A 27211-nucleotide genomic window follows, 5' to 3' on the forward strand; every position below is an offset into this window, starting at 1 on the left:
TAGGAGAGAAAAATTAAATGAAAATTCAGAACTCACTTTTTATTAAAAGAATGAAAGCAAACAGTGGTTGAATTATGATCATGAAGAAAGAAAAGAATATACTCTGATGCGGAACATGTAAGAAGAGTTTGTATCATGCATTTTCTTGGCGGGAGGGAGTGAAATGTAAGGCCCCTGCTGGAGATATTAGATGGCATAACAAGTAAAGAGGAACCTAAACATGACAACAGTCTATAAATTATACAAAAAGAAATCCGCAGTACAATTCCTTTCTGTGTAGTGCACTCCAGCACACAGGGTAGTGAGCCAGAAGCAAGCACATTGCTGTTATATAGGCCAAGCTCTAATCAATAGCATGCTTAATATCCAGACAATGTAATACACATCTTATTCACATGCTTTGCTTCAGATTAGCTCCAGTCATACTGTTAGAGGGACTGTAGATTTACCCATACTTGGGATATTTAAAAATCTGCCTATATATATATTGTGAGAAGAGAGATGAGACTGCCAAAAGAAAAAAAAGAGCTATCTTACAAGAGGCTGAAGTCCTGAATCTCTCTAACCCTTGTAGAAGTACCCACTTACACACCTCACACACTAGTTGCAGTACTATCTGTAGACACAAATGGCAGCTAGTATATTGGTAGACTGGGCTTGCGTTAGTATTTCCACCATGACCCAATGGCCACATCATTTTCTGAAGTTTTATAAATACTGAAATGATTTTATTTTATTTTATTTTTTTGCCAGTCCTGGGCCTTGGACTCAGGGCCTGAGCACTGTCCCTGGCTTCTTTTTGCTCAAGGCTAGCACTCTTCCACTTGATCCACAGGGCCACTTTTGGCCGTTTTCTATATATGTGGTGCTGGGGAATTGAACCCAGGGCTTCATGTATATGAGGCAAGCACTCTTGCCACTAGGCCATATTCCCAGCCCCAGAAATGATTTTAAAACCAAGGATATACAAATATAAATACAAATCTAATTTTACTTTTTTTTAAACTGATAATTTCGTGTATAACCTTTGCACATGCGAACCTAAGTAATTAAATGAGATTATGTGATTACTGATGCGCAGAAACAAGTGTAAGAATCAACTACTAAATGGGCATGAAAAGTCATAAAAAAATCCTAGTGCTGCGAAATGTTTTACAGGACCTGAAAAACGAACATAATGACAAAACCTTCACTTTTCTTCCTAGCCGCTTTCATGGGCTCCCTCTGCTCAGCAAACACAGCTCTGGGGCATGCGTGTTGCTTTTGCCCCCCTCATGGAGTCCTGTCATATGTCTCCCTCTATACTATACCTCACTTGAGAATGGGGACTGTTTCACATATCTCCTGGTTTTTGTTTGTTTACCCTTTGTCTCTAGCATAGTACCCAATCCTTGCAGATATTCAGTAAAGAGCTTTGATCTTGAATGAGCAATAGGCTCTATCAGGAAAATTATTCACATTTCTCTTTCCTCTCTCCTGCTTCCTTTGCAAGTCTTTAACTTAAGTAAAAAGAATACAGTTTCTCCACAAAACAAGCCTCTAATGAGAGGGCAGTTCACAGTGACATTTTAAAGGCTCTGAATACTCAGAAAGCGTATTTTCAAGTCTCATTGACTGCAGGATAGAGCATCAAGAAGGTCAACCATGAGAGTTTGCTGTTCTATCCCATGGCTGTGGGGAACAGCAGCCTAATGGGGAGGAAGTACTTGGTGGTAAGGATTCTGGAGAGGACCTACCAGCCCATCTCCCTAGCTGAGGGCTCTAAATCCCAACAGATAAACATAAAACAATCCTTAAACACTAGGGGGGTGGGTAACCTTTCTCATACGGGTCTCTTTTTTCTGGGAGAAGCTATGTGCTCTTTTTTCTTTTTCTTTTGTCAGTCCTGGGGCTTGCACTCAGGGCCTGGGCACTGTCCCTGAACTTCATTTTGCTCAAGGCTAGCACTCTACCACTAAGCCTTATTCCTAGCCCACCACATGCTCCATTTTTAGCAGCACTATGAGAGACTGAAGTGGTAAGGAACTAATAATAAGCCTCTTGCCCACAGCCAGCAAGCAAGGGATCTAGGCTTGCTTTGATCCGTACAACCGAGCCTGAAAGTAAACTACTTAGCTTCAGCCCAGTCAATTGTTTGACTGCACACTAGTGAGGAACTCGGAGTCAAAAGCAGCCTGCTATGCTGCAGACCAGAATGAAGGAGAACAGCATCTTCCAAGAGATGAGAAAAACAAAACAACATAAAATAATGGAATTCTATAACCTGCACAAACTATTCTTCAATCATGAGGTAGAAATAAAGATATCCTCAGATAAACAAAGGCTGAGGACATGAAGTACCCATGTGCCTGTCTTCAAAGAATTACTAAAAGGAGTCCTTCATGCAAAAATAAAAGATATTAGTAACTTGAAGCCATATGAAGAAATAAGAACTCCAGGAAAGGCAATTATGCAGGCAAATATAAGAGGCAATAGTATGGCGGTTTTGATTTGCAACTGTTCATTGTGTTTCCTATACAAAAGACACGAAACAATAATCTTAAATCTATAGTAGTAGGCATACAACAAATAAAGATGCAACTTGCAATGACAAATGAGGATAAGGAACAGAGCTGTTCGGGAACAGTTTCTTAATGTTACTGATGTCACACTGTTAACTTTTTTTTTTTTTTGGCCAGGCCTGGGGATTGAACTCAGGGCCTAGGCACTATCCCTGAGCCTTTTTTTGTGCTCTAGGCTAGGCTAGCACTCTTCCACTTGAGCCATAGCACCATTTCCAGCTTTTCTTGAGTAGTTTATTGGAGATAAGAGTTTCATGGACTTTTCTGCCTTGGCTGGCTTTGAACTGTGATCCTCAGATTTTAGCCTCCTGAGATAGCTAGGATTACAGGTATAAGCCACCGGTATCCAGCAATATGAATATTAAGGGTGACCCTCAGTGACCGTTATGAAAATAATTTAAGAAATATATAAATGGAAAAGGAAATTCAGACATGACAACAGTATACTAGAAAAAAATTTAAAAAATTGTGTGGGGGAATAAATAAGATATGTTATAAACAGCTAAAATGGGCTAAGTCCTTCCCTCAAGAATCACTTCAAAGCTTAGCAAATTAAACTCACCACTATAAGATAGGGAACAGGGCTGGGAATATGGCCTAGTGGTAGAGTGCTTGTCTTGCATACATGAAGCCCTGAGTTCGATTCCTCAGCACCACATATATAGAAAAAGCCAAAAGTGGCGCTGTGGCTCAAGTGGCAGAGTGCTAGCCTGGAGCAAAAAGAAGCCAGGAACAGTGCTCAGGCCCTAGGTTCAAGCCTCAGAACTGGCAAAAAAAACAAAACAAAACAGGGAACAGTAGAATGGACAAAATACATAATCCAACAACTTTGTCTCCTAAAGCTCATTTAGAATGAGAAGTGCAAAAGCATTGAAAGTGAAAGAGTGGAAAGACTGTTCGCCCAAAAGTAACTAAGAAGATGTAGGGATGAATATCAGACAAAACTGACTACAAGTAAAAATCTATAACAAGAAACAACAGAGGAACAAAAGAGTCAATGTGGAAAGAAGGTACAACGATTATAGCATATGTGTACCTAACAACCAAGTTCCCAAACCTATGAAGCACATACTGGCAGATTTAAGGAGGGAAATAGACTGCTTCACAATAAAGGATGATTTCAAGGCCCTACTTTATATAGTAGGAATAACATGCAGATAGGAGATTAATAAGCAGCACTATAAACCAATTAGACCTAACAGACATCTAAGGAGCACTACATGCAGTATTAGGATATACATTTTTCCCAAGTGCACAAAGAATAGTAGTTAAGATAAATCTTTTTTTTAGGATATTAAACAAATAATGAACTTTAAAAAAAAGCCCTGATATCATACAAAAAGTCTACAGAATGTAGAAATCAGTAACAGAAGGAAAATGAGAAAACCCACAAGCAGTGGAAATTAAGCAAAACAGACATAATCAATGGGTCAAAGAAGAAATCACTAAGAACATTTGAAAATACTTTGCGAAGAATGCAAACAAAAATATCACACACAAACACTTGGGTGCTACAGTAAGTGCAAGCAAAGGTAGACATTTGTAGATACCAGTAAGTCTTCATAACCAAAGATTTCAAGTCACTAACCTAACCTAATAGTTTATGAATTAAAAAAAAAACAAGAACTGAACCCAAGACAGGCCCAAGTGGCTTATGCCTGTAATCCTAGCTACTAAAAGACTGAGATCTGAGGATTGCGGTTCAAAGCCTTCTAAGGCAGGCAAGTCCATGAGACCCTTATTGACAATTAACCACCAGAAAAACAGAAGTGGCACTGTGGCTCAAAATGGTACAAGCATTACCTTGAGTGAAAAGCTCAGAGGCAGTATGCAGCAAGCCCTAAGTTCAAGCCCTACAACCAAAAAAAAAAAAAAAAAAAAAAAAAAAAGGAACCAAACCCAAAGCCCAAAACTAGCAGAAGGAAGAAAATCATGAAGACTAGAGTTAAATGAAATACAGAAGAACAACAGAATCTACAAAACCAACCTTGAAGAAAAAAAGTCAACAAAATTTATATCATTTAGACTAAGAAAAAAAAAGGAAGATACAATAACTATAATAACTAAAATTAAAAAATGAAAATAGGGGCACAGTAGCAGAAAAAGGGTTTTCAGAGAATAATTAATTTACTAACAAACTCAAAAACAGGAGAAATGGAAAAAATGCCAAGTAACACATTATTGAAACTGATCCAAGAGGAGGAAGAAAAATCTATACTGACTTATAACAAATACTGATTGAAGCAGTAATCAAAATCATCACCAAAACCCAAAGCACTAGATCACATAACTTATCACATATATATATATATATATATTTTTTTTTGGCCAGTCCTGGGCTTGGATTCAGGGCCTGAGAACTGTCCCTGGCTTCTTTTTGCTCAAGGATAGCACTCTCCCACTTGAGCCACAGCGCCATTTCCGGCTTTTTCTATATATGTGGTGCTGAGCAAGCATACTACCACTAGGCCATATTCCCAGCCCAGCTTATCAGGTCTGTAAAATCATTAAGGCCTATAATCCTAACTACTCAGGATGCTGTGATCTGAGGATCTTGGTTCAAAGACAGATAGAGCAGAAAAGTCTGTGAGACACTTATCTCCAGAAAACTAACCTAAAAAGCCAGAAATGAAGCTCTGGCTCAAGTGGTAGAGAATCAACTTTGAGCAAAAGAAGCTGGAGGACAGTACCTAGATCCCAAATTCAAGCCTTGGGATTGGCGCGCGCGCGCGCATACACACACACACACACACACACACACACACACACCCCAAATAAACAAAAACAAGAACAAAAAACCCAACAACTCAAAAACCACTAAGGAAGAATTAAGGATCAATCCTTTTCTTTTTTTTTTTTTTTTTTTGGCCAGTCCTGGGCCTTGGACTCAGGGCCTGAGCACTGTCTCTGGCTTCTTCCCGCTCAAGGCTAGCGCTCTGCCACTTGAGTCACAGCGCCGCTTCTGGCCGTTTTCTGTATATGTGGTGCTGGGGAATCGAACCTAGGGCCTCGTGTATCCGAGGCAGGCACTCTTGCCACTAGGCTATATCCCCAGCCCAAGGCTCAATCCTTTTCAAAGTCTTCACTTGCCCACATCCTGCTCTTTGCAGGTTAATTGGAGATAAGAGTCTGCTGTAATTTCTGGCCCAGGCCGGCTTCAAACCACGATCCTCAGATCTGTCTACAGGGTGGTTCCTGAGGATCTTTAGTCCAGTGACTAGTGACTAGTCCAGTGACTAGTAAGATCTACTATAAAGGCTAAATGATTCCTTTCCATGTAACTGCTGCTCAGTGACAGTGCTCCTGCTCACCCCAGAGCTCTGATTGCCTCCTGCAAAGACCTCCGTGTTGTTTTTATGCCTGCTGACCCAGCACCTGTCCTGCAGCCTATGGAGCAGGGAGGGACCAATACACTGCATAAGCTACAGTTGCCATACATCAGGAGTCCCCTGATGGACCTGGACAAAGTGAATAAAAACCTTTTGGAAAGACCTCACCATTCTAGATGTTAAGAACACTGGAGATTCATGGGAGGAGGCAAAACATCAATAACAGAACTTCGGTAGGATTGCAACCTTTATACATAGCTTTGAGATCTTAGTGAAGGAAGTTATCGCAGAAGTGGTGGGAATAGGAAGAGGGCTAGAGTTAGAAGTGGAGCCTGAAGGTGCAGTCTTGTGATAAAGAGCTACTTCTTAGAGAGGAGGAAAAAAAAAGTGTTTTCTTAAGATGGAATCCCCCAGCAAAGATGCTAGGGACATTGTCAAAATGACTACAAAACATTTAGATTAAATATACTTTGGTGATAAAGAGGGTGTGTGTGTGTGTGTGTGTGTGTGTGTGTGTGTGTGTGTGTGTGAAGCAATTGAAAAGATTCCAGCTGTGTGTGTGTGTGTGTGTGTGTGAAGCAATTGAAAAGATTCCAGCTCTGAAGAAGTTCTATCGTGGATTCTATTATACTATCAAATGGCATCACATGACACAATATCTTTCATAGAAAGAAGTCAGCAGATACAGCCAACTTCATTGTTGTCTTAAGGAAATTGCCACAGTCATCCCTACCTTCAGACCCATCACTGCAACTGTTAGTAGCCATCACTGTCAAGGCAAGACCCTCCACTAGCAAAAGAGATCACCACTTACTGAAGACAGCAGTGTTTCTTTCTTTTCTTTTCTGTTGGTTATAGGTCTTGAACTCAGAGCCTGGGATGTCCCTTCGCTTTTTCATTCAAGGCTAGTGCTCTATCACTTAGAGCTACAGAGCCACTTCTGGTTTTCTGGTGATTAACTGGAGACAAGAGAAGCATGGGCGTTCCTGCCCCTGGCTGGCTTTGAACCATAATCCTCAGCTCTCAGCTTTCTGAGTTGCTAGTATTACAGGTGTGAGCCACCAGTGCCTGGTTTTCTTTTTCTTCCAAGCAGCCAAGTATTTTTAAACTAAGGTACAAACATGTTTTAGATGTAATGGTGTTATTGCACACTTAAGACTATAGTAGACTCTGTATATCACCTTTATAATAAGAATTTTAAAAAAAGACTATAGTACAGTGCAAACATAACTTTGTGGAGCACTGATGTTCCTCAGGGGTTCTCTGAGAGCCAGCACAGTAGAGGGGGTCTTCTAAACTTGTTCCCCCAAACCTACAATTGAGAATTTGACTTTCAATATATTAATATAAAGGTCTGCTACCAGTAGGTCTAAAAAATGCTGATCTAAAATATGTTACATAGTTGATTTCTAAATATTCCTAAGAGCACTTTCTGTGGTTCCCTACCTGTTTGAACAGTAATAAGTGCTTTCCTTTCTTCCTTTTTTTCTTTTGTGCTGGTACTGGGGCTTGAACTCAGAGCCTTGAGTGCTCAGATTTTTCTGTTCAGGGCTAGTACTCTACTACTTTGAGCCATGCCTCCAGTTCTGGCTTTTTACTGGTTAACTAGAGATAAGAGTATTGCACATCTGTCTACCCAGGCTGGCCTGGAACCTCAATCCTCAGATCTTTACCACCAGAATAGCTAGGATTATAGTGTGAGCTACCAGCACTTGGCCGGGCTCTTTCCTATGTTTCTTGAAAACAAGATTTTGGCAGTTTCTTTTCTAAGCACAAGGTCTGCTATGTGGTGAGCTGCCCAGGTTCGAGGCCTGGTGCTGTATGTGCCCAAGGCTCCTCTGTTCAAGGATGGATGCTAGGACATTAAGAAGCTTTTTTTTTTTTTTTTTGCCAGTCCTGGGGCTTGAACTCATGGCCTGAGCACTGTCCCTGGCTTCTTTTTGCTCAAGGCTAGCACTCTACCACTTGAACCACAGTGCCACTTCTGGCCTATATATGTGGTACTGAGGAATTGAACCCAGGACTTCATATATGCGAGGCTAGCACTCTACCACTAGGCCATATTCCCAACCCCCATTAAGAAGCTTTTGGTCCCCACCATGTCACTACCCTCTTGGCAACTTGGTCTGCCATCCAGAACTGGACAATAAGGATTCCCAGAGGCTATTTTCACAGGAATGAGAGGTCAGGCCTGAGCAATCAGAAATAGGTCAATGACTTTTTAAGGCAACTGTCTAAAAAGAGGATGCCTTTCTTTGCAAAAATTTTCCTTCTCATTACTGGTCTTTTTTTTCAAATAGATAAAATGATTATCTATAAATCCATGACTTGATTTGATTTTTAGAGAGCTGTCCAAAGACCTTCAAGGTTTTATGAAAGTGCTGTTATTTCTAGTCTCACTAATTTGAGATAAAGTTGACTTGGGAAAACATAACTGAAAAATTTCAATATTTAAGCTAAAATACCTGCTTCTTCCAGAGTTAAGGGGATGATTTTTGGAAATTCTAATTAGTTTGCTTGGGTCCACACTACCAGCAATAATAGAGAAAAATATTTAAAGTGAGATCCTTTCTCTGATGAGTTTAGTCGTCCTTACTTTCACAATCATGTTCTCATCTGGATTCTTATTGGGCTGAAACTAATATGGCGTTTTCTGTTTACTACATCTGTGCTTCCTCACGAGGCAGCCGATCCCTTCTGTGAATTTCTGCATCAGAGCCAGCAGGGGGAGCTCACTCATACAAGAATCTGAAGCCCATCTGTAAGGGGAATGAATGGTGAAAAAGCAATCCAACTTTCTTCAGTAAGCATGGCCTCTTTTGCATGTGGACGGAACAACGTACAATAAGCAGCAGGATATTGACAAAGGTGCTTAGATGAAGAGCCCTTGAAAAGGTGCACTGAGAGACAGCTCAGCAGCCATTGCTTCAGGGCACGGCTACTGCCCGCAGCAGGTGCATACTTTGCCCGTACCTGTTTTTCAAGGCTTGGCTTGCTAAGCTGTACAGTTTGAGGTCCAGCGAGTCTGGTCCCTGGAGTAGCTATCACAATGCTGGTGAGCTGGGCCATGGGGAACGTTTTGGCTATGGTTGCGGTCTGCCCATTGACGACACGGACAGGGTGGATGGAATTCTGGGATGTGGGGAGGGTGGTGGGGGTAAACTTGGTCAGCATGACAGGCCTCTGGATAAGTTGAGGAGCTGCAAGCATGGGAGGAGGTGCTGGGGCGATAGGAATGTTATTCTGAGCCACAGGCTTGGGTCGAACCTATGGGGGAAAGAGAATAATTATTGTATTACTTAAAGAAACTTCTCAAATTCTATAAGTCTAAGCCATGCCAAATCTTCCACACCAAATATGTGACATGGTACTTACAGATCTCAGCATGTATCTTACAAAAGACTCATCCATTCCTTAGAGTATGCAAATGCTACCCTAGAAGGTGGTACTTCTGATTCTAAACCCTCAGTTCCTCTCCTGTGCCAGGCTAGCCTCTTCAGGCTGGGGTCAGAGGCCTGACCCAGAGACTGGTCCCACCCAGAACTTGTGCCCAGTTTAAAAAGAAGGCTGCCGGATGGATATCTGTTTATCCAGAGCTTCAGTTCCCCTATATCTCTGGCCCTCTTGACTGCTCCTTCAGTCTCCTTTGTGGGCTCACTTCTCTGCTAAACATCTGTATTTCTCAGGACTATGTTCTGGAACTTCTCTTCTTCCCAGTGTCTTTACTCTTCCTAGAAGGTCTTGGCCAGCCTGTGGCCTTACTTCCCATCTCTGTGCTGTAGCTTTCGCTTTTACCTTTGGATCAGAGACACTTCCTGAAGTGAAGATTCATATTAAACTAGACATTACTAGTTGCACCTCTCATGAGGCATTCAAAATCATTATGTCTCCCATGTATCAATTTCTTGCTCTAACTCTCTGTTCTTCCTTTAATCACCTCCAAAAATGGCCATTTCTTGATAAAACTTCAAAATCATTTCTTGAAGGGAAGGAGAGACAGTGTGTCTATATAGCCCAGGTTGGCCTTAATATGTGGCCTAGGCTAGCCTAACTCCTTATCACCTGCCTCAGCCTCATGAATACTGAGATTTCAGGAGCAGACCACCATACCTGGCTTCAGAATCATTATTGTCTATTTCTTCTCTATTTATACTTCCTCAATACCTTCCAAATCTATCCTCTTCTTTTCCTCTTCACTGTTACTACCCTAGCTTACTTATGGCCCTCTGAAACAGTGACTTAAAACCCATAATGCCCAGTTGGTGGCTCATGACTGAAATCCTAGCTACTTAAGAGGCTAAGAATGGGAGGATCATAGCTCAAGGCAGCCCAGGCAGGAGAGTTTATGAGATCCCTTCTTAACCAGTAGCTGGACAGGGTGGCACATGCCTGTCACTCTAGCTATGTGGGACACTGATGTAGGGAGGACTGAGGTTCTAGGGCGGCACAAGCAAAAATAGTCCATGAGACTCCATCTCAATGGGAGAAGCTGAGTATGGTGTAGTACTGACTATTACTACAACTACTGTACAAAGCCTAAAATAGGAGGCTCACAGTCTAGACATGTACCGACCAGGCAGGAACTGAGTGCAGAAGAGGGTTGGAACTGTGGCTCGGCAGCAAGCAAAGCTCTGAGTTCAAACTTCAGTATAGAAGGCCAAATTTGTGTCTAAAAGTATGAAGTCAGCTTTATTCCGGTACAAATCCTGGTCGAACACTTAGAAAGCATGTTACCTCAGGCAACATACCTCATCTTTCTAAGACAGTGGTTTGATTTTTTTCCCATCAGTCTTGGGCCTTGAACTCAGGGCCTGAGCACTGTCCCTGGCTTCCCTTTGCTCAAGGCTAGCACTCTACCACTTGAGCCACAGCGCCACTTCCCACTTCTTCTGTTTATGTGGTGCTAAGGAATACATCCCAGGGCTTCATGCATGCTAGTTAAGTTGTCTACCACTAAGCCACATTCCCAGCCCCATGGTTTGAAATTTTGAAGTTTACTCTGTGAGTAAATTCCCTTCCTTTTCTGCATGAGAGTGCAGCTCTCAGGCATCTCACTACATCTGTTCTTTCAAAAGCCCAGTAACTGTGAGAAAGTAACTCGGCACACAGATGAAAAAAACTCTTCCAGCTGAATCATTAAGAAGTCACTGAACAGAATGTAGGTATGTGACTATAAATATGTTCAGAACACATTACTTTGGCTTTCCTAGAAGGGTGACTTTTAACTTGAGCATACCCATTGTGGGGTACTGAATGACATAACTATGGAAATGTCATGTGATAAACTGGTTCGTGTGAACACAAGGTTTCTACGTTGGAGTAGCTCTCCACCATCTTGAATAAAGACCTCAAGTTTTAGCCAAATGCCAGTGGCTCACATCTGTAATCCTAGTTACACAAGGGGCTGAGATCTGAGATCCAATTAACCACCAAAAAGCTGAAAGTAGAGCTAGTGGCAGTGTCAGCTTTGAGTGAAAAAGCTAAGGGACAGCATCCAGGCCCTGAGTTTAAAACCTCAGTACTGGCACAACAATAACAACGACAACAGCAACAACAACAACAACATCATATTTCAGTTCTTGATCCTGAGGTATCACAGGAAAGGACAGCTACTCTAGGAACTCACATTTAAGAATAGAGTCTGATGCTATATAGCTTGGCAAGCTGTGGTTTTTGCACTCTATCATTTCCAAGTAGACTGCAGCTAAACGTGGCCTGTCATAGTCGTGTGAATTTAAAAGTTTAGCTTAACTTATTAAAATGACTTCGTGCTGGGCACTTAATGGAAGGACATACACTTTTACATTGTTATCAGTTACATATGGGCATATATTTATATTTCTATAAACAAAAAGCATGAAATAGAATGCAAAGCATGGGCTACCAACACACTGAAATGATTTCACAGCTTACTAAGAGGTTATGACCCACTCCATTCTGAAAAAAGAAAAGATAAAAAGAGCAATGCCTACTTACATGAGGCTATTCCGAGAATTAGAATAGACAACCCACATAGGGTACCTAGCACAGGACTTTGTATACAGCGAGGTTCTCTAAACATCAGCTATTATCACTGACAGTGTTCTAACTGTTCTTCCTACCAACAGTATTGACCATCTCTAATCTACTCCTTGCACAGTGCCAAGAAAGTTTTCTGAAGTCTAATCATGTCAAGTATTTGCTTACAAGTCTCGTTTCCCTCTCCCGCTCCCCCCCCGCCCGCCCTGTGGCTTGAACTCTGGACCTGGGCGCCTGAGCTTCTTTTGCTCAAGACTAGCTCTCTACCACTTGAGCCACAGTGCTGCTTCCAGATTTTTCTGTGAATTAATTGGAGATAAGAGTCTCACAGACTTTCCTGCCCTGGCTGGCTTTGAACTGTGATCCTCAGATCTCAGCTTCTGGAGTAGCTGGTGGTGTGAGCCACCAGTGCCCAGTTGGCTTACAAATTCTTTAATAGACACCTAAGACTGCTAGGATAAGGCCTAGGTTTCTGCACAGGCTGCAATCCACAGCCTCAGCTCTAGTCTAGCCCAGGCCAGTCTGCTGGTCCTCTGCTCTGCCACTGCAAGTCTCCTTGCTTCCTTGAACTTCCATGCAGTTCTCCACTCTAGGCATGCATACTTGCTTGCCCTGCCTTCTGCCTAAGACACTTCCATTCTTCTTGCAAAACTTTGTCAGGCTAATTTGATAAAGATTTCCATCTCAGATTGAATTATCACCTTCTGCAAAAAAAAACCTTGAGGAATGAATGGGCTGGGCGTTCTTCCCACATGGCTCTCCTTTCCCTCTGTATTCCCTTTCATCAGCTCTGTCATTGCCTAAAATGTCTCTGAAGACCTCTGATGACAAAGATCTTAAAAACAGTGCTCTGAATAGTGTTTGTTCAGAAGGTATCTATTATTAAAGACTGATCAATGACTAAATCACCTTATTTCATGTTAGTACTGTCCAATCTCTTCTCAGAGGCAATTTGTAAATCACTTATGCTGCTATCACAAAACTCCTTTCTCTTCTCTCGGCCTCCATTAGTCCTCAGCCTTTGTCCCAGGCAAGTCAACAATTCTCAAGGCCCAGACCATTGCCTTGAGAAGGATGAGGGTCCATCTCATGAATGGAAGAGCACTCTCAGGAGAAGATGAGCAAGCAGTGTGGCTGGGCTTGGGTAGAGATCCAGTGATATCCTTTTCCCAACCTTGTAAGTGAGACTCTGCATTGGTCCCCTTGGTGTGGCTTCCTTTTCTAATACACAGTCATAATTGGGCTCTTTTCCTAATGCCAAGCATGTTTCTAGCACATTATTAATGTAGTATCTTAATTGGCTTTTTTTTTTTTTTTTTTTTTTTTTTTTTAGTGCCAGTCCTGGGGTTGAACTCAGGGTCCAGGCACTGTCCTTCAGCTTTTGTGCTCAAGGTTAGTGCTCTACCATCTGAGCCACAGCTCTCCTTCCAGCTTTTTGGTGGTTAAACGGAGGTAAGAATCTCACAGATTTTCCTGCCCAGGGTGGCTTCCAAAAGTGGTTGGCTAGAATAACAGGCATGAGCCAACAGTGCCCAGCTCTTCATTGCTTCTAATTTGGGGAGTTTTCCCTTCCCTCAGTCCACCTTGTTACCTGCACTGGGTCATAGCTAACAAGCCATGACATCAGCTTCTTCAAAGCAAAGAAACTGGCAGGGGCAATTTTTAGTTAAGTGCAATCTGAATACAAAGAAATCAATAAACTTGCTTACAGGCTGCTAAGAAAGGGCTCAGGAGGTGTTCTGTCATACCTATCCGATCATCGGACTTCTCACTGGTTCACTTACCTGTGGAAGAAAGTTTGGACGTGGAGTGAGTCTAGGAGGGGGTATAAACTGTGGTACTTTGATGGGCTGAGGAGGTGTTGCCTGAACCTGCTAAAAAATGGGAAAGATAAATAAACCAGAGGAACAAAGGTCATGGTTTGATATCAAAGCTAGACATTCTTAAAGTATTTTCACTTTCTATTTTCTGGATCAAACAATATTTCCTACAAGCTTTCTCTGCAGAGTTGACCATCTAAACTAATGCTGAACTAAAAAAACTTTTTGCTTTCCTACCTGCACTTTTACCTTGTAAAAGGAACCCGCCACACTTCTGTTTTCTTACACAACACATGGAGAACATAGCAGGCTCAGCAATCTTACACCATTTCCTCGACATTCAAGAATGCATGCACTTACATATCTTAAAAATAAGAACTGGATCCAAAGTAAAATCGAACTTGCTGCCTGGCCAGACAGGCTTTTTCCTGAGGTAAGAGCTTCATCCTAACTTCTAGCATCCAGCTAAGTGATCTCTGGTTGCTTCTCTAAGGGCTCCTCTCCTGGGTAAGTGGTGGAGTTTTACTTGGTTGCTCTCTATTTTCCTCATCATTCTCATTATTTAAAAGCCACCAAGAACTCTTAGCATTAATTTTTTATTTTTGTCAGTTGTGGGGCTTGAACTTAAGGCTGGGTACCGTCCCTGAGCTTTTTTTTTCCCTCAAGACTAGCTCTCTACCACTTTGACCAACAGAGCCACTTCTGCTTTTCTGGTGGTTAATTGGAGATAAGAGTCTCACAGATTTGCCTGCCAGGGCAGGCTTCAAATTATAATGCTCAGATCTCAGCCTCCTGAGTAGCTAGGATTACAGGCATGAGCCACCAGCTCTGGGCTCCTAGTTTTAATTTTACATACAAATTTTGGTATAGTTCCCCCTCACTATCTAAAAATATCAATTGCTAAATGACTTTATCCTAGAAATCTCATCAATAATACTTGTCCAAATATTTCCTCCAAAAGGTCCAGTTTTTAGGTTTTTGTTGTCTTTTTCCTCCCCAACTAATGCATTTTAAACTTGTGGCCCAGCCAACTCCCAGTACGTCCTGGTTGCTTTCAGTTGAAAGGCATAGTGAGCTAAAAGAATTTAGCAGACACTTTTCCCCATAGCAGCAATACAGCACAAGAAAGTTTAAACACCCAAGTTCCACAGGGAGGACAGTGGGCAGGAAGAAGGGAAAGAGAAATGAAATCATGTGGACTGCTGTGAAGGACATTTTCCTCCCCAAACAAAGTCACATTCTGACCACAGACAGTGCACTAAATGTGGTCCCTGGTGTCCAGCTGCCTCTGTAACCAACTGAGCAGACACGAGGGATGCTATACTTCCTCATCAGGCCCACACAGGAGTTCGGTATGTGAGAGAGTGATAGAAACTGAGAAATCCAGCAGGAGCTACACTGGATATAGTCTACAAGTGCATAACCAGAACCCTTTCATGTATGCATGCGTAAGTAGCAGCTGTTGGCTTACCAGAGTGACCGTGTTTTTTGCCACAATTTGGACGGCCTCTGCCCCAGGCCCAGGGACCTTACTAGACGTCTGGAGGTTGACTGGTGTGTTCTGCACATCAGTGCCGAGCACAGCCTTCTGACTGTTGATGGCGGTCACCATAGCAATGGTAGGTCTCTGGCCCACAACAGAGGCAGGCATGGTCGCAGTTGCTGCTTTCAAGACGAGAGGTAGTGTCTTTGTGGTAATCATAGAAGCTGTAGTTACAGTCTTCTAGGAGACATGGAGAACAGATATTAGGACAGTGAAATGTGATCCTAATGAACAATATGCTGTTGAATTCCAAAAGAAAACAAAGCAATCATTCTCATAACCAATCAAGTTTTTCTATATAACATTTCTTTTGTGTACATAGAGCACAATTCTTAATAGGAAGAAAGGCAATCTCTAGTTTGCTAGAGTTCCCAAATTAGTATCACTTGTAAACGGGCAAGTACTTACTTTCTAATGACCATGAAAGTTACTAGAAGCACAGGGTTTTCAACAATGAATGGATTGGATCTACAGATACAGAATAGAAGTGTGCTACTTTTGTTGTTGTTATTTTTCTAAATCTTTGCCAGAAATCAATTTTCCTACAGGTTGCAAATCAATGAGGTACACATTATTTCTATCCTAATGCTACCACCTTACCCATATGAACAAAGCCATCATATAATTACAGTTATCTGCTTCCTTTGCCACAAAGGCTGGGGGGTGGGGGAGGCGGGAGAGAAACTCACATGAGGATTAATGCAAGTGTTGCCTCAGAGGTGGTAAATCCCAAGCACCAGCTAATGAACCATATTAGCCAACGAGCGTAGGGAGCACCAGCTCTTGATAGCAAAGGGATATAAGTCACTGTAATCCTTTCTCTGAAGATCTGCTGCTGAAGTGATCAAAGATTCAGTGGAACATGACAAGATGGAAACAAACACCTGAGTTTCAAAAAGCTGTAGAGATCAGAGGCTGAGCTGAAGTGAGAGGACCTGACTGATGCTCCCTTAAGTGCCACTGCAGCTTTGAAGCTGCATTTTCGTAGACTTTTGACTAGAATAATTACAAGTGTCAGTGACAAAGCAAGAGAGCAGAAACAACCTTATCACATGGTACACCTATCTATCTGGTGCTGCAAGTCACAAAATGCAGATGGTTCAGAAACAGGTACATGTATCTGGGCCAATGCATGGGTTTTCATCCTCCTCCTCCTTCTCTTCTTATTCTGTATTTACACCATATAAGTTGGTAGCTACTAGCCACATGTGACTACTTGAATTTAAAATTAGAAGCTGAGCACTGGTGGCACACCTGTAACCCTAGTTAGAAGACTGCAATCAAGAGGACAGTAATTCAAAAATGGCCTAGACAGAAAAGTTGGAGAGACTCCTAATAACCAGCAGGAAGCTTGGCTGAAGGTATGGCTCAGTTGGTAGCGAGCCTGCCCAACAAGCATGAGGCCCAAAGTTCAACCTTCAAAAATTTTATTTTGTTTTGGTTGGTCATGGGGCTTGAACTTGGGGCTTGAACTTTGGGCTTGGGAACTGTCTCTGAACGTTTTTGTTCAAGGGTACCATTTTGAGCCACAATCCCATTTCTAGTTTTCTGATGGTTAATTGGAGATAAGAGTCCCATGGACTTTTCTGCCCCAGCTTAGCTTCAAACCACAATCTTCAGATCTCAGCCTCCTATGCAGCTAGGATTACAGGTGTGAACTATCAGTGCCTGGCTATAAATTAAAAAAAAAATTAAGCCAGGTGCAGGTGGCTCACCTTTAATCCTTGGTACTCAGGAGGCTGAGATCTGGGGATCCCAGCTTAAAGTCAGCTCGGGCAGGAGATCCTTATCTCCAATCAACCACCAAAATAGCTAGAAATAGAGCTGTGGCTCAAGTGGTAGAATACTAGAGTCCCAGCCTTGTGCATAAAAGTTCAGACAGTGCCCAAGCCCTAAGTTCAAGGCCTAGGACTTGCACATGCCAAAAAATTTAAATTAGAAAAAAAAATCCCAAATTATCAGTTCTTTAGTTGCATTAGCCACATTTCAAAGGTTGAAAAGTCACAGGTGGCTAGTGGCTACCAAGCTGGGCAGCAAGTATAGGGAACATTTTTTGTTTTTTGCCAGTCCTGGGGCTTGAACTCAGGGCCTGAGCACTGTCCCTGGCTTCTTTTTGCTCAAGGCTAGCACTCTACCTCTTGAGTCACAGCGCCACTTCCAGCTTTTTCTATATATGTGATGTTGAGGAATCAAACCCAGGGCTTCATGTATACAAGGTGAGCACTTTAGCACGAGGCCATATTCCCAGCCCATATAGGGAACATTTTTTAACAGTGAAGAGGATTCTACTGAATGGCACTGCCGGTACCAGTGAAAAGCACCCGTGTTTCCCCTAGAGACATATCAGCTTATGAATTTCTTTTTTTTTTTTGGCCAGTCCTGGGCTTTGGAATCAAGGCCTGAGCACTGTCCCTGGCTTATTTTTTTTTTTTTTTGGCCAGTCCTGGGCCTTGGACTCAGGGCCTGAGCACTGTCCCTGGCTTCTTCCCGCTCAAGGCTAGCACTCTGCCACTTGAGCCACAGCGCCGCTTCTGGCCGTTTTCTGTATATGTGGTGCTGGGGAATCGAACCTAGGGCCTCGTGTATCCGAGGCAGGCACTCTTGCCACTAGGCTATATCCCCAGCCCCCTGGCTTCTTTTTGCTCAAGGCTAGAACTCTGCCACTTGAGCCACAGCGCCGCTTCTGGCCATTTTCTGTATATGTGGTGCTGGGGAACTGAACCCAGGACCTCATATATACAAGGCAAGCACTGTTGCCACTAGGCCAAATCCCCAGCCCTTCTCTTATGAATTTCTAACTTAGTACTCATGGATTAAGTTCTCTGGGTACAGGTAACGAATTTCCACTTCCGCCTTATATCCACAAACACTATGTATATCTTAGTGCTTTTTTTATGTTTAAAAAATGCTAATGTGGTTCTATCCTGCTCATCATAGTTTAATCAGGAATCCTTATTATTGCTTACAATTAAAATTACCTTATCTCTGACTCTTCTCTGAGGCAACAACACCAGAGTAGCTTATTCTCCTGTCACTGTCTCCCCAATGTGAAACTAAATATTTAGAAGCGGAGCAGCAAAGACTTACCGCACAGTTATTGTCTTTTTTCTTTTCTTTTCTTTTCTTTTCCCTTCCTCCTTCCTTCCCTCCCTCCCTCCATTCCTTCCTCTCTGTCTCTCTCTTTTTGTAGTGGGCCTTGAACTCAGGGCCTTGGCACTATCCCTGAGCCCATTGCTCGAGGCTAACATTCTACCACTTGGAGCCAAACCACCACTTCTGGTTTTCTGGAGTTAATTAGAGATAAGAGTCTCACAGACTGTCTTGCCTGAGCTGGATTTGAACCACAATCCTTAGAGCTCAGCCTCCTGAGTAGCTAGGATTACAGGTATGAGCCACCAGCACACCCAGCAGCTTTTTTCTTTTTCTCTTCTTTCTGCTCTCTCTCTCTTTCTCTGCAAGGCTGGGAATCAAATACCTATGGTCTTAAGCATGCTAGGCAAGCACTGTTGACCACTATGCTACCTCCACAGACCTAATGTCAACTGTGTATAATAAGAGGGATTGTGTGTGTGTGTGTATGTGTGTGTGTGTGTGTGTGTGTGTGTGTTAAAACATAGTTTGATAGGAGCCTTAATTTAAACTGTTTAATACAAAGAACTTTTGAAGTGGTGTGTGTTCAATGCTGGTCCTACCACAGGTTATGGAAACAAAGCTCTGATTAGCAGAATCAACGCTATGGATTTTTATAACAGTTCTGCATTTTGTGACTGCTTTCTTTCTTTTCTTAATTGGTGCATACCAAATTGTATATAGCAGGACGTTTCATCATGACATTGCCATACACGCATGCCACGTACTTGGATCTTATTCACCCCTTTGTTACTGCTTTAAAACGTGTATGTTTGCTTTAAATCACCTTTGTTCAGGTACATCATCATCGATATTTTGATGAATCCTAAACTGATTATTCTAGAAATACTGACTGAAACCTGAAATCTACCTTACTGTTTTAAGTAATACTGAAACCTGACAAGTTCATGCACATCTTGTAAGTTAGCATTTTCATTTTATTTGTAAGCACTTGAGTTGTGGCTCATTTCATGGCAAACATTCTGTCAGCTATACAATTCTTTATGATGCACAGGCACGGGATCTAGTACTGAATGCTTCGGTGACAACTTCTTGAAAAACATATTTACTGTTTACTGACATTACATCAGTTTACTTAGATTTTTCACTCCTGGTCTGGGGCTTCCTCTATTCTCAATACCAAGAAAAATAAAAGAAACTATTGGTTTGTTAAGGTTAGATAAGAAAGGGAATCGAAATGTAAGCCTACTGCAAATATTTGAACTGTTCTGGCAGGAAGGGAAAACAGAGAGCATGAGTGTCCCACAACAAAGAAAATTACTTCTGTGAAAGCTCTAATTATTCTTGGTTAGTTTATGCTGCCCAAGTCTGACCATCTTCAAGATGAGGAAGCAGCTACTTCACAGTTTCATAAAGTTTTTTAATTTTTTTTTTTTTTTTTTTTGGCCAGTCCTGGGCCTTGGACTCAGGGCCTGAGCACTGTCCCTGGCTTCTTCCCGCTCAAGGCTAGCACTCTGCCACTTGAGCCACAGCGCCGCTTCTGGCCGTTTTCTGTATATGTGGTGCTGGGGAATCGAACCTAGGGCCTCGTGTATCCGAGGCAGGCACTCTTGCCACTAGGCTATATCCCCAGCCCCCTGGCTTCTTTTTGCTCAAGGCTAGAACTCTGCCACTTGAGCCACAGCGCCGCTTCTGGCCATTTTCTGTATATGTGGTGCTGGGGAACTGAACCCAGGACCTCATATATACAAGGCAAGCACTGTTGCCACTAGGCCAAATCCCCAGCCCTTCTCTTATGAATTTCTAACTTAGTACTCATGGATTAAGTTCTCTGGGTACAGGTAACGAATTTCCACTTCCGCCTTATATCCACAAACACTATGTATATCTTAGTGCTTTTTTTATGTTTAAAAAATGCTAATGTGGTTCTATCCTGCTCATCATAGTTTAATCAGGAATCCTTATTATTGCTTACAATTAAAATTACCTTATCTCTGACTCTTCTCTGAGGCAACAACACCAGAGTAGCTTATTCTCCTGTCACTGTCTCCCCAATGTGAAACTAAATATTTAGAAGCGGAGCAGCAAAGACTTACCGCACAGTTATTGTCTTTTTTCTTTTCTTTTCTTTTCTTTTCCCTTCCTCCTTCCTTCCCTCCCTCCCTCCATTCCTTCCTCTCTGTCTCTCTCTTTTTGTAGTGGGCCTTGAACTCAGGGCCTTGGCACTATCCCTGAGCCCATTGCTCGAGGCTAACATTCTACCACTTGGAGCCAAACCACCACTTCTGGTTTTCTGGAGTTAATTAGAGATAAGAGTCTCACAGACTGTCTTGCCTGAGCTGGATTTGAACCACAATCCTTAGAGCTCAGCCTCCTGAGTAGCTAGGATTACAGGTATGAGCCACCAGCACACCCAGCAGCTTTTTTCTTTTTCTCTTCTTTCTGCTCTCTCTCTCTTTCTCTGCAAGGCTGGGAATCAAATACCTATGGTCTTAAGCATGCTAGGCAAGCACTGTTGACCACTATGCTACCTCCACAGACCTAATGTCAACTGTGTATAATAAGAGGGATTGTGTGTGTGTGTGTATGTGTGTGTGTGTGTGTGTGTGTGTGTGTTAAAACATAGTTTGATAGGAGCCTTAATTTAAACTGTTTAATACAAAGAACTTTTGAAGTGGTGTGTGTTCAATGCTGGTCCTACCACAGGTTATGGAAACAAAGCTCTGATTAGCAGAATCAACGCTATGGATTTTTATAACAGTTCTGCATTTTGTGACTGCTTTCTTTCTTTTCTTAATTGGTGCATACCAAATTGTATATAGCAGGACGTTTCATCATGACATTGCCATACACGCATGCCACGTACTTGGATCTTATTCACCCCTTTGTTACTGCTTTAAAACGTGTATGTTTGCTTTAAATCACCTTTGTTCAGGTACATCATCATCGATATTTTGATGAATCCTAAACTGATTATTCTAGAAATACTGACTGAAACCTGAAATCTACCTTACTGTTTTAAGTAATACTGAAACCTGACAAGTTCATGCACATCTTGTAAGTTAGCATTTTCATTTTATTTGTAAGCACTTGAGTTGTGGCTCATTTCATGGCAAACATTCTGTCAGCTATACAATTCTTTATGATGCACAGGCACGGGATCTAGTACTGAATGCTTCGGTGACAACTTCTTGAAAAACATATTTACTGTTTACTGACATTACATCAGTTTACTTAGATTTTTCACTCCTGGTCTGGGGCTTCCTCTATTCTCAATACCAAGAAAAATAAAAGAAACTATTGGTTTGTTAAGGTTAGATAAGAAAGGGAATCGAAATGTAAGCCTACTGCAAATATTTGAACTGTTCTGGCAGGAAGGGAAAACAGAGAGCATGAGTGTCCCACAACAAAGAAAATTACTTCTGTGAAAGCTCTAATTATTCTTGGTTAGTTTATGCTGCCCAAGTCTGACCATCTTCAAGATGAGGAAGCAGCTACTTCACAGTTTCATAAAGTTTTTTAATTTTTTTTTTTTTTTTTTTTGGCCAGTCCTGGGCCTTGGACTCAGGGCCTGAGCACTGTCCCTGGCTTCTTCCCGCTCAAGGCTAGCACTCTGCCACTTGAGCCACAGCGCCGCTTCTGGCCGTTTTCTGTATATGTGGTGCTGGGGAATCGAACCTAGGGCCTCGTGTATCCGAGGCAGGCACTCTTGCCACTAGGCTATATCCCCAGCCCCAGGTTTTTTAATTTTGACAGAACCCAAATTGTATGAGCTAGAAGTTAGTCCAGAAATATCTTGTAAACAACACTAGTAGCAATATCTTTTTATTTATTTATTGCTACAGTGTTATTGTCATTAACCTGCAAAATACTTAAAACAGATGAATGCCAATGTACAAATCAGAACTTAGAAGAATTATTACCACAGGCTCTAATTAACCTATACATCTAATTTATATTGTTTGTTTCATTCTGAGTGGAAGGTCACTGTCATGCACTCAAACAGCTACAAATTGAACTTTCCCTCCTTTTATCTCTTAAGGGTTTGTTTTTATTAACTGAACTCTTCTTAACTGCACCACAGTAAATTTGCATTTTTCAATTTATTATTTAAAAAATGAGAGGGCTGTAGCTGGGTGTAAGTGGCTCATGCCTATAATCCTGGCTATTCAGGAAGCTGAGCTCTGAGGATCAATGTTCAAAGTCAGACTGCGTAAGAAAGTCTGTAAGACGATTGTCTCCAATTAAGCAACAGAAGAGCCTGAAGTGGAGCTATTGCTCAAGTGGTGAAACGTTAGCCTTGAGCACAAAAGCTCAGTAACAGCACCTTGGCCCTGAGTTCAAGCCCCAGAAGTAGCGTGTGTGCACACACGCGTGCACACACACAGAAAGTTGTGAAGGCGAGTTGAAGGGTATACACGTACATGCATGTTCTTCTTTTTCCTCAGTTGGAGGTAACCTGGTAAAGGGAACTGGGCTCACCCTTTCCTCAAAAGGACTTCTTGGTCTTCTCCAGGTTTTGGTACATGCTAATCATTTAACTTGAAATAAAAAATAAAAAAAGAACTTTTCTTTCCTAGCATCTTTCCCTGTCCACTCTAATGGCTCAGTATTCCTTTCTGGCATGTATTTAATATATAGCAAACACACACACACACACACACACACACACACACACACCCCAACAAAACAAAACAAAACAACACTTCTGTTACGTCTGTTCTTGTGATCCTTTAATTACTTCCCTAAGACTGACAAAACACCCATGTTTTCTCTTCTGGCTCTCCCTATCAGTTAATGCAACCTGTACCACAACAATAGTCTACTTGCTATTCCCAAGGCATGAATTTTTGTTGTCATTATTGTTTTCTTTTTGGGGTGTGTGTGTGTGTGTGTGTGTGTGTGTGTGTGTGTGTGTGTGTGTGTGTGTGTGTGTGTGTGTGCAGGTACTGGGGCTTGAACTTGGGGCCTCATTTTTATCTTTTTTTTTTTTTTTAAATCTTTTCCTGTTCTTTTTTTTTTCCCTTCCTTTTTTTGTTTGGTGCCAGTACTGAAGCTTTAATTCAGGCCTTGCTCCCTTGCTGGAGTCCTAGCACCCGGAGCTACTCCTCCAGTACAGTTTTTTTTGGCTGGCTAACTGAAGAGTCTCTATCTTAGAGGTTTTTTCCTGTGCTAGAATCAAACCATGATCATTAGCTATCGGTCTCCTTAGTAGCTAGAAATACAGGCATGAGCTGCTGGAGCCTGGTTTGTTTGCTTTGTTTCTGAGACAATGTCTCACTTTATGGTTTGTGGCTGGCCTCGAACCTATGATCCTCTTATCTCAGTTTTACAAACGCTCAAAGAACAAGCTGTACTACCCAGTCCAGCTTTGCATATGCCCTCCCTCCCTCCCTCTCTCCCATCCCTTGGGCAGGGAACTCCAGGATTCAGCTTGCTAGGCTGGTGCTGCACTACCCAGTCCAGCTTTGCATCTATGCCCTCCCTCCCTCCCTCTCTCCCATCCCTTGGGCAGGGAACTCCAGGATTCAGCTTGCTAGGCTGGTGCTCTACTCCTTGACCCACTCTGCCAGTCACTCTGAAAATTGGTGACTTTTTAGAAAGGGTCTTGGTGGCCTGGATTGCAGTCTTCCTCTATTTGTGCTTACTCAGAGCGACTTCATGATCCCTCTGATTAAAACTTCCCTGTTTTCTGTTATTTTTTACACTATCCGCTGGTATTTCTTCTATTTTGCTTTTGTTAGCAGTTTTCTTTTTCCTCTTTAAGTTTTTTTTCCCCCTTAATGGGGGAGGGGGGGCACAATACTAACAGTTTAAACTTGGGCTGGTGCTTGCTAGGCTGGTGCTCTACCATTTGAGACATGCCTCCAGCCTTTTTTTTGTTTTTGTTTTACTTCTTCAGGTAGGGTCTTTGCATTTTTACCCAGCCTTGGCCTGCTTTTTTTCCCCCCTTTTCTTTCTTAAATTTAACTTTATTGTCAAGGTAATATACAGAGGGGTTACAGTAACATACATAAGTTAGTGAATATATTTCTTGTCAAACTTGTTACCCCTTCCCTCATTTTTCTCCCACTTTCCCTCCCCCAGCCTGCTATCTCTCTATCTATGCCTCCTGCATAACTTGGACTACAAGGAGTGCACCACCACACAAAGCTTATTTGTTGGGATGAGATCTCACTGGCTTTTTGCCCAGGACTGGCCAGGAACCATGGTCTTTCGATCTCTGCCTCTTGAGTAGCTGGGATTATGGAAATGAGCCACCACACACAGCACTCTAAGTTTTTTTAAATTCTTAAAAACAGAAACCATATTCCTTGTGAACACAGCTTTCACACTGCCTAACACAATTCTTGCACATAGTAGAGATTCAATAAGTACATAGAGATTGAATGAATGATCCTTGGTAAGGACTGTCATTCGTTGTCTACCAGAATCTAGCACACAACCATCACTCAATGTATATTGAATGATAGTTTATTGTGACGACAAACACTAAAAGCCTAGAGGCTCCTTTGGATCTTAACATTAAACAGAACAATATAAAACAAAGTTAATCAATTAATGACAAGTGGGTTGTCAGATGCAGCAATGTACAGAATGGTTTTGGGCTAGTATAGGCCCCTCACTGCTCGCCACCCCTAAATAGCACAGAACTTGCATGACCAGAAAGGGAAGAGCTATTCTAAGTATTCTATGTATTTTATAAATAATTCTTGATTTGTGTAACATGGAATGCCAATGTAACAGAGACCTGCTATGTGCCCAGAAACAACAAATGCTACCACACTCCTTGCATGTCCACATTTTCTGATCCAACTGTATTTTGGAAGAGAATAACCTAACCCAGCTCTGTTTAAAACTAACAAACATAACCCTATAGAAGCAATACTGGTCCAGGCCAGGAGAGTTTTTTTGGGGAGGTGGGGGGAGGTGAGATGTGCTTTGAACTTGGCCTCGATTTGTTAAGTAGATGCTCTACAACTAGAGCCATATCCCAGCCAGCTCTTTTGGGCTTAACTTTTTATTTTTAGACAAAGGCTTTAATTTTTGCCCAGATTAGCTTCAGACTGTAATCCTCCTACCTGCGCTTCCCATACAGCTGGAATCACAGATGTGCACTACCATGCCCAGCTTGTTGGTTCAGATGGTACCTCACCAACTCTTTGCTCAGGCTGCCCACAAACCATAATCATTCAGACTCCTAAGTAGTTTTGCTTATAGGCATGTATGTGCATGTATATAGACACAATATATATATATGTACACACACATATATACTTAGTGTTGATGAGTGGAAAGAGTACATAATTTGTTTTCAGAAGGTCCCAAAGCTCTGGAAATATACAAAATTAAGTGTATGTCTTGGCACTAGTGGCTGATGTATAATCCTAGCTACTTAGGAGGCTGAGATCTGGAGGACAGTAGGTGACAGCTAGTCTAGGCAGAAATGTCCATAAGACTCCATCTCCAAAATAACCCACAAAAAGTGAGGCTAGAGGGGGTGGCTTTGGTGGAAGAGAATAAGATGAAGAAGCAAACTGTGTAAGTAAGCATGAGGACCCTGAGTTCAAAACCTGATGCTGGCAAAAGGAAGTATATTAAGAGTATATGCATATTTTGGGGGAGGGGTATCAGCTTGCAATTGTGTGAAAAGGGCATGTGATCTCAAGGACCTAAATGAGTCCCTTTAAAGATATAGCCATAATGCATGTAAGCATGTGGAGACAGAGCTTGAGCAATTTTCCTTAGTGAACGCCATCTCCACGTGCGTCCTTGAGCCTCTATGACCTCACCATTCTTACATTCTATGCTAGTTTCTAAGCTGTCAGGTTAGAACATTGAAGTTTCCTCTAGTTTTTACACGTAGTTCTTATTCATGATTTCCATCGGTGTATTAGAGCACATTCATATTTTCATGAATAGGCTTCAAATGAAGATTTTTTTCTTTTTTTTTGGCCAGTCCTGGGGCTTGGACTCAGGGCCTGAGCACTGTCCCTGGCTTCTTTTAGCTCAAGGCTAGCACTCTGCCACTTGAGCCACAGCGCCACTTCTGGCCATTTTCTGTATATGTGGTGCTGGGGAATCGAATCCAGGGCCTCATGTATATGAGGCAGGCACTCTTGCCACTAGGCCATATCCCCAGCCCAAGATTTTTTTCTATGAATAATAAAAACAGCACCCTTAGAGTGCTTCTTTCCACCTGGTCCCATGAGTATCAATCCCAAATAGTTCTGTGTGTAATTGCGAGGAATTCCAGAGTAAAAATTCCACAAGTGGTTGGCTCACACCAATTTTTAGAACAAGAACAAATCAACAGCTCCAGACATTCAAACTAAAATTTGATTCTGTTAATAGAGCAGACACAATTATTCTTTATCCTTGACTACCTTTCTTCACTTTTTGGACAGGTAAGAAATCATTTAAATTTTGTTTTTTTGTTTCTCCTGATGGTGAAATTCAACTAGTTCTCATTCCACCAACAGTCATGGGAAGTCATTAGAAAAGTTTGGTTTAGTGCTAGTGGGCTTAGGATATCTGACACAGGATCCACTAACACACCAACGTATGACCCCGTCTTCAGGCGCCACCCAGACTTTTACCTGTGAAGCAGTCAAGGTGGGAGAGGGTGCAGTACTTTTACCTGTGAAGCAGTCAAGGTGGGAGAGGGTGCAGCTGACTGCTGGGCGTGGTGGTGGTGGTACTGCTGTAATTGCTGTAGTGGTTGCTGCTGTGCTGTTGTTAGTTTATTTTCAGATTGTGGCAATGGCTGTATTTGGAACTTGTCTGGTTGTTCTTGCTTTACTATCAGGTTCTTCCGTAGCTGTTCGACTACTCTTTTCTATCAAATGA

The 27211-nt window shown here is 42.1% G+C and overlaps 1 protein-coding gene and 1 long non-coding RNA gene across 17 annotated transcripts in view; one reads left to right on the forward strand and one right to left on the reverse strand.

The window, feature by feature from the left end:
• The window catches only part of Phf21a (PHD finger protein 21A), a 205518-nt gene that overhangs the window by 22335 nt on the left and 155972 nt on the right, over positions 1-27211 (reverse strand). For 12 of the 16 annotated variants that reach the window (XM_048359538.1, XM_048359532.1, XM_048359529.1 and 9 more), the window contains 4 exons: positions 27003-27200; positions 15200-15451; positions 13693-13782; positions 8864-9157 (listed from right to left, as the gene is read on the reverse strand). In XM_048359538.1, coding sequence (XP_048215495.1) covers positions 8864-9157; positions 13693-13782; positions 15200-15451; positions 27003-27200 — 834 coding nt within the window. The remainder of the gene's footprint in view (positions 1-8863; positions 9158-13692; positions 13783-15199; positions 15452-27002; positions 27201-27211) is intronic. The other 4 variants (XM_048359541.1, XM_048359540.1, XM_048359544.1 and 1 more) reach the window with 4 other exon arrangements.
• LOC125361240 lies at positions 6-7327 on the forward strand. Its single transcript, XR_007212919.1, has 3 exons — positions 6-279; positions 318-326; positions 7317-7327. It is a non-coding gene; the product is annotated as an uncharacterized LOC125361240 (long non-coding RNA).

This window comes from Perognathus longimembris, chromosome 13 (genome assembly GCF_023159225.1).
Source record: "Perognathus longimembris pacificus isolate PPM17 chromosome 13, ASM2315922v1, whole genome shotgun sequence".
In the NCBI taxonomy this organism is placed as follows: domain Eukaryota; kingdom Metazoa; phylum Chordata; class Mammalia; order Rodentia; family Heteromyidae; genus Perognathus; species Perognathus longimembris.